The 7,512-nt window shown below is 50.1% G+C and overlaps 1 protein-coding gene across 1 annotated transcript; it reads left to right on the top strand.

Moving 5' to 3' along the window:
- The first annotated feature begins 2,635 nt into the window (after nt 1-2,635).
- Nucleotides 2,636-7,512, top strand: LOC116068047 (chymotrypsinogen B). The gene is made up of 7 exons (XM_031337149.1): nt 2,636-2,706; nt 4,938-5,041; nt 5,129-5,208; nt 5,313-5,391; nt 5,646-5,826; nt 6,818-6,951; nt 7,295-7,512. Exons 1-7 carry the CDS (start codon nt 2,655-2,657, stop codon nt 7,454-7,456), a joined length of 792 nt encoding a protein of 263 aa, XP_031193009.1. The 5' UTR covers nt 2,636-2,654; the 3' UTR covers nt 7,457-7,512.

Here is a 7,512-nt window from a genome sequence, read left to right as displayed (position 1 = left end):
TTAACAAATGGTCTCCAACCCAGGCTAGCTACAACTTGCTCTGTAGTCCAGGCTAGCCTCTAAATATTTTACTTTTATTTCTTTGTCTCTCTGCAGATGACTGTGTGGCTGAGTGTGGCTGTGTCCAAGAATGTGCACGAACATATGCACTTGGAAGGCTGAAGAGGGTGTCGGATCCCCTAGCGTTAGAGCTACAGGTGTTGCGAGCCACCGGACAAAAGTGCTAGGAATAAAACTCTGGTCCTCTGGGAGAAGAACAAGCACTCCCTAACTACTGAGCTACCTCTCCGGAGGGTCTCTTACACAATAGTTGAAAAGCAATAGCTGAGACTGGGAATAGTCCCTAGGCTACCTTCAATCTGCAGGTCTCTGTATCCATAGTGCTGGGGTCCTAGGCATGTGTCACTATAGCTGCCCTACTGGCTTTCCGTCACCTACCTGGACTGCAACGCCTGTATAGCACTCTCACCAACAGCTATATAGTCCTGCCACCAAGATCCTTCCGTAGCTTGTCCCTCTTGTCTCGGCCTCATAGTCTTCATTGAGTTAGTGTGCCCTCTTGTCTCTGGCTTCTCTGCCCACACAGGCTGAAGCACCATTTGCTCAGGAGCCTCAGCCTGGAATGGCGCCTGGCCACGGGACAGAAGGGGCTTACGTACATACTGGTGAGAATATGTTCAGCTGTACTTCCTGCCAGTGTGTCCCTCACACTGGTCTCAGCTTCCCCACCCCACCCCCACACACCCCCATCTGTGGCAAAAATAGAGCATCTTCATTTTACAGAAGCAAAGCTCTGGGCCAGTGAGATGGCTCAGTGGGTAGAAAAGCTTGCCACCAAACCTGAAAACCTGAGTCCAGTCCCCAGGACCCACGTGGTAGAAGGAGAGAACTGACTCCTACATGTTGTCCTTTGACCTTCACAGGTGCACCATGCCATGGATGGGTGCCAACTCCCATAAGTAAATGCAGTTTTTAGAAATGTGTGTTGGTGTTTTGCCTGCAGGTCTGTTTATGCCTCACATGCATGCAGGGCCCAAAGAGACAGAAGGAGTCAGATCCCCTTGAACTAGGGTTTCAACTGTTGTGAGTGGCCATGTGGGTGCTTGGGCTCAAACCTGGGTCTTCTGGAAGAGCAACCAGCACTCTTAGTCCCTGAGTCATTACTCCAGTACAGTAAATAAATCTTTTTGAAATGAAACTAGGAGTGGAGAGATGGCTCAGCAGTTAAGAGTACTGACCGATCTTCCAGAGGTCCTGAGCTGAGTTCAAATCCCAACAACCACATGGTGGCTCACAACCATCTGTAATGGGGTTCAATGACCCCTTCTGATAAGTCTGAAGACAGCTACAGTGTACTCACATACATTAAATATTAAATAGATAATTTTTTTTTTTTTTGGTTTTTCAAGACAGGGTTTCTCTGTACAGCCCTGACTGTCCTGGAACTCACTCTGTAGACAGTCTGGCCTCGAACTCAGAAATCCACCTACCTCTGCCTCCCAAGTGCTGGGATTAAAGGCGTGGGCTACCGCTGCCCAGCAATAAATAAATATTAAAAAAAACAAAACAAAACGAGCCAGGCAGTGGTAGCACACACCTTTAATCCCAGCGCTTGGGAGGCAGAGGCAGGTAGATTTCTGAGTTCGAGGACAGCCAGGGCTATACAGAGAAACCCTGTCTCAAAAAAAATAAAAATAAAAATAAAGCAAGACCCAAATCAATACAGACATCAAAGAGAGTGGGAGTGGTGATCTCTTTTTTTAAAAAAAGGGAGAGAAAATTATAACTTTATACAAAGACAAAAACTATCTTTCTCCTCCTCCTCCTCTTCCTCTTCTTTTGAGACAGGCTCTCATGTAGCCTAAGCTAGCCTAGAACTCACTATGTAGCTAAGAGTGACCTTGAACTTCTGATTCCCCTGCCTCCACCTCTGGAATGCTTAGATTATAGTGTACCCCAGCACATCTGGTGTATGAGGTGGTGGGAGCTGGACCCAGGGCTTCATATGTATTAGGCAGGCACTCCATTAACCACAGCAGCCTCACAGGAGTTACTGTCCTATTGCTATAGGCAACATTCTTGCTTCTCCTCTCCATACTTAGACTCTGGTCAGGACTGGAGACAGGATGATCCTTGGATAGTCCTGACTGGCATGTAACCCTTTGTTTTAAATGAGTGAAACGCACTTGTGGTCATAGACCATCAACTCACTTGGAGGCCCTCCAGCCACCATCTTCTTTGAATCTATGCTGGGACTGCCTTCAGTTAGGAGCTGGGAACCCTTTCTGTGTCGTGGGGATGGGCACTGAGTCTCCTAGCCCACCTCCCAGAAAGTCTGCATGAGCAAGGCTCTGTTCCAGAAGGGCCCTTGCCCACAGTGCCATGGGGATGCTGGGTACTACCAATGTTCATGGGCACTGTTAATCAGGGCAGCTGTCCTTTTCCCATGGGTTGGGCAATTCAGGCTAAGAGCCAAGCAAGACTGTGATAAGGAGCTTGGCCCCTACTTCCATCCAAGGTCTCTGGATAACAGGGAGGGGGGCTCTTGGACCTTCCTGGTTGGGTAGGGTCATGGGGATTGGGCAGGGCTTGAGGACCCTAGGGGACATAAAAGATCCTCAGAGTAGGCAAGCCTCACTTCCCTGACCAGCACCATGGCATTCCTTTGGCTTGTGTCCTGCTTTGCCCTTGTGGGGGCCACCTTTGGTAAGTGCTGGGGCTCAGCTAGCCTAGCCAGGCCCTATCAGAGGGGGAGAGGGCCAGAGGGGGGTTATCCTGAAATAGCTGATTCCCAACCCTTCCTGTTTGAATCTCCTCTACGGACCTGCACCCTGAAGCCTCGGTGAGGAGAGAAGTCCTTCTAGGATTTTCTAGGCTTATGCTCTGCTTCAGGAGCAATAAGACATGCCTGGGTCCAGCTGTGGCCTGTAGATCCAGATGTGGCTGAGGTAGGGGTACTATGGAGGCCCGGCAGGAGCAGGCCGGCAGATGCTAAGCGTTTTTGTTTTCTTTCTGTTGTTTGTTTTTGTGTTTTATTGTTTGAGACAGGATCTCACTCTGTAGCCCAGGTTAGCCCGGAGTTTACTACATAACCCAGGCAGGTTCAGATTTAGAGCTATCCTCTTGCCTAGACCTCCTAAGTGCTTGGGTTAAAGACTTATGCTACCACGTCCAGCTTACCACTTTGCTTTTCATTTATAAAAAGATGAAAATCAAAAGGGGGAGAGATTAGCTAGACTGTAGAGCTAGCCTATTGTCCTAGCACTTGGGAAACAGATGCTCCTTACAGAAATAGTCTCTTTTAGTCCGTTCTGATCTGCCTGCCTCCATCTCTCATATGTTAGGATGACAGGCATGTGTCCCCCACAGTCAGTTTCAGAGGCATACCCCTCCCCCGCCCCACCATTTATTTTTTATTGCCGTTGCTTATTTTATCCTAAAACACCGTCTTACCCTGTTGCTCAGCCTGGCAACTCCTGAGCTCAAGCAATTCTCCAGCTTCAGCCTTCAGAACAGCTGGGACTACAGGCATTTGCCACTAACCAGCCCCAGATACTTTGTTAAGAACCATAACCCAGCCGGTGGTGGCACATGCCTTTAATCCCAGCACTTGGGAGCCAGAGGCAGGTGGATTTCTGAGTTCAAGGCCAGCCTGGTCTACAGAGTGAGTTCCAGGACAGCCAGGGCTACACAGAGAAACCCTGCCTCGAAAAAACAAAACAAACAAACAAACAAAAAGAATGATAACCCAGATTCAGCTTCCATCTGCTCCCTCCCTGGTCCTGTTCTGAGTCATTTCTCTTCAGGCTTACACAAATGCACTCCATATTTATAAATCCATCAGCAAAAAGACTTAAATTTACATAAATAGTAGTTGACTCTGTCGGTTTTGCATGCTCTTTTCCCACTCAGGATGTGGTAGATCCAGCCATGTCGCCATGGAGACCCAGCCTGCTCACTTAAATACACTCCGCTGTGAGAGCGCATCACTCTCATTTCACATTTTTTGGCTAGTATAAAAATAGATGATTGTGACTTTGTGGGAGTATTTCAGTCATCAATGGAGAATCTTGTCCATTTCTTAGTCTCTGTGCTCAAGAGAGACAGTTGCTGGCCCCTTGCATGGGCCAGAGGACTTCAGAAAAGGAGGGGCCGGTCACAGGGGCCTCTGTACAACCAAACTGTGAACATCCGCCAGCAACTGTATGTAGCAAGTGTGTCCTGCAGGCCCAAGATACTTGACCACTCCATCCGCTTGTCTCCCTCTTCTGTGATGTGTTCTTTCACGGAGTAGAATCAAAGTCCTCTTTTTCTTGTCTTTTTTTTTTTTTTTTTTAAATTGAGACAGGGTCTCTCTATGTAGCCCTTTCTGGCCTGGAACTCTCTATGTAAATCAAATTGGCCTTAAACTCAGAGATCTCTCTGCCTGTCTCCCTGAGTGTTGAGATCAAAGAAGTGCACCAATACACTTGGAACAAAATCTAATTTTTTCTTTTAATTAAGGAACAAAGCTGGGCGGTAGTGATGCCCCCTGCTTTTAATCCCAGCACTGGGGAGGCAGAGGCAGGGGATTTCTGAGTTTGAAGCCAGCCTGGTCTCCAGAGTGAGCTCCAGGACAGCCAGGGCTACACAGGGAAACCCTGTCTAGAAAAAAGGGGAGGGGGTGGAGAGGGAACCAAATTTCACATGATGCATAGCTATTGAAATAGGCAGGTACCTCAGAATTGGCCAGCCTGGAGGTTGAGCCAGACAGCCTGGTGGCCCAGCCTATTTCCTTTTCCTGTGGCATGCCTGGCTACGGGTAGCTGTGCCTCTTTATCCATGTGAGGATAACCTGGCTCAGCAGAGTCTGTGGGGGGGAGCCCCATGTTATGGTCTCAATGGGGTCCTGGGTTGGCTGAGTTCTATCTCCAACACGACTACCACTATGTCCCCAGGCTGTGGAGTCCCTGCCATCCAACCCGTGCTGGCCGGTCTGTCCAGGATCGTCAACGGAGAGGATGCTGTTCCTGGCTCCTGGCCCTGGCAGGTGTCTCTGCAGGTGAGAGGAGGCTTCTGGGAACATGGGTGCCTGTACTGGGGTGCTGCCAAGGTGGGAGCCACTGACCTTACTTTTCCTCCTCCCCAGGACAACACTGGCTTCCATTTCTGTGGGGGCTCCCTCATCAGCGAAGACTGGGTGGTCACTGCTGCTCACTGCGGGGTCAAGTGAGTCCCAGGCTATGTTGGGGGTTCTGCTTCCAGCTTTATTTGGGGATGGGGAAGGGATCAGACCCATTCTTCCTCTTCACCCCATGTGTCTCAATGCCTAGGACGTCCGATGTGGTGGTAGCTGGAGAGTTTGACCAGGGCTCCGATGCAGAGAACATCCAGGTCCTGAAGATCGCCCAGGTACACAGACTGCTGGATGCATGAGGGACTCAGCCCACAAGCTGGGGGGTCAAGCCCAGGAAGAAGAAGCCCTGGGCTCCTTAAAGGACAGGAGCACAGTGGAGCTGGGACTGGTCTTGGAATTCTCTTTCTCAGTCTGTTCTGATGGGGCCAAAAGGGAAGAAGCTTGTCCCCTGGTACATGGCAGAGCACAAATTACCCCCACCCCTACCCCCCACGCCCTCAAGTCTTAGTTGAGCTTCTTGTCCCCACAGGTTTTTAAGAACCCCAAGTTCAACTCGTTCACTGTGCGTAATGACATCACCCTGCTGAAACTGGCCACTCCTGCCCAGTTCACTGACACCGTGTCTGCCGTGTGTCTGCCCAGTGTTGATGATGACTTCCCTGCTGGGACAGTGTGCGCCACCACTGGCTGGGGCAAGACCAAATACAATGGTGAGTGTGGCCTTGCCGCAGCCGGAGCTGTTCGTGGGTCATGCTGTCCAGGGGTCATGCTGTCCAGGGGTCATGCTGTCCAGGGGCAGGCTCTTCCAGCTGTGACCCTTGCTGTCTATCTTCCTTTTTTTTAAATTAATTTAAATTAATTTATTTTATTTTGTTTATATGAGCACACTGTTGCTGTCTTCAGACACACCAGTGCTCTTAACTGCTGAGCCATCTCTTCAGCTCTTTCTTTCTTTCTTCCTTTGTTTCCTTCCTTCCTTCCTTCTTTCCTTTCTTTCCTTCCTTCTTGTCTAAATTGTTAATACATCTTTCCATTTCTTTTTTGGTTTTTCAAGACAGGGTTTCTCTGTGTAGCTTTGGTTGTCATGGAACTCACTCTGTAGACCAGGCTGGCCTCGAACTCAGAAATCCACCTGTCTCTGCCTCCCAAGTGCTGGGATTAAAGACGTGTGCCACCACTGCCTAGCCTTTCCATTTCTTAACTGAAATTTGTTAATTAAAGCTGGTCGTGGTGGCACACTTTAATCCCCAGCACTTGAGAGGCAAAGGCAGGCAGATCCTGTGAGTTCCAGGCCAACCAGAGCTGCATAATAAGACACTGTCTGAAAAAAAAATTATTAACTATTAATCTATAAAATTAACAATTATTATGTGTCAGTTAAGACTTAATATTTAAGACTCATCCAACACAAACAAAGGGTTGCTGATAAGATGGAGCCTGAAGGGAGCCCTTGGCTCAGCAGGAGGGAGTCTCTCTGAGCCTACATCCCATCATGGGTCTCTTAAGACTCCAGCAGGGTGGAACCCCCCCCCCTCTTGAAAGAAATCTTACACACCCCTTACCCATGGCCACAAGGGCCAGGCCCTGCCTGTGGTGGAACCTGACAGCAGCTCTCCCTGCAGGTGCCTGAAAGGACCTAAGGTGGTATCCAGTAGGCTGGTGGGCCTAGGGACCCTGACTCTATTCCCTCTATCCCTGCAGCCCTCAAGACCCCTGACAAGCTGCAGCAGGCTGCCCTGCCCATCGTGTCCCAGGCTGAGTGCAAGGAGTACTGGGGTTCTAAGATCACCGATGTGATGATCTGCGCAGGCGCCAGTGGCGTCTCTTCCTGCATGGTACAGTGTCCCACCCCCTACCCACTCACAGACCTACCTAACCTGATCAGGCTAGCGGAGAGCACAGGGCCCAGAAAGGATGGGGTGAGGCTAATGGACACCCCTAGGAGGCACCTCTGCCCAGACCGGCGCTGTCCTGCTCATACAGAACCCACCCTGTGAGCCGTCTTGGTCTCTTACTCACAGAAGGAAGCTAGCGGTGTTGGTCTCCCCCAGGAGTACAGGAGCACAGCTAGAGGTGTCAGTGAACCCCAAGGAACTGCCCTACAGTTTGCCTCGCATCCCACCAGGTCCGGGTACCCTTGTCAGGCTTGAAGATGAGTCCTTTTACCTTTCTCTGCAGGGTGACTCTGGTGGCCCCCTCGTCTGCCAGAAGGATGGAGTCTGGACCCTGGCAGGCATTGTGTCCTGGGGCAGTGGTTTCTGCTCCACTTCCACTCCTGCCGTGTATTCCCGAGTCACAGCCCTCATGCCCTGGGTTCAGCAGATCTTGGAAGCCAACTGAGTCCACGATTCTTTCCTCCCCCTCCGTGCATCTACAATAAAATCGTCTAATTAGAA

The sequence above is a fragment of the Mastomys coucha genome, unplaced genomic scaffold, assembly GCF_008632895.1.
Source record: "Mastomys coucha isolate ucsf_1 unplaced genomic scaffold, UCSF_Mcou_1 pScaffold22, whole genome shotgun sequence".
NCBI classification, from domain to species: Eukaryota; Metazoa; Chordata; class Mammalia; order Rodentia; family Muridae; genus Mastomys; species Mastomys coucha.
Note: the sequence above shows the minus strand (reverse complement) of the source record. Positions and strands in the feature narration are given on the sequence as shown.

Coding starts and splice junctions, on each gene's coding strand:
- LOC116068047 (XM_031337149.1), top strand. CDS start 2,655: ATGGCATTCCTTTGGCTTGTGTCCTGCTTTGCCCTTGTGGGGGCCACC. Junction 5,042..5,128: donor CCTGGCAGGTGTCTCTGCAG/GTGAGAGGAGGC, acceptor CCTCCTCCCCAG/GACAACACTGGCTTCCATTT. Junction 5,209..5,312: donor GCTGCTCACTGCGGGGTCAA/GTGAGTCCCAGG, acceptor CTCAATGCCTAG/GACGTCCGATGTGGTGGTAG.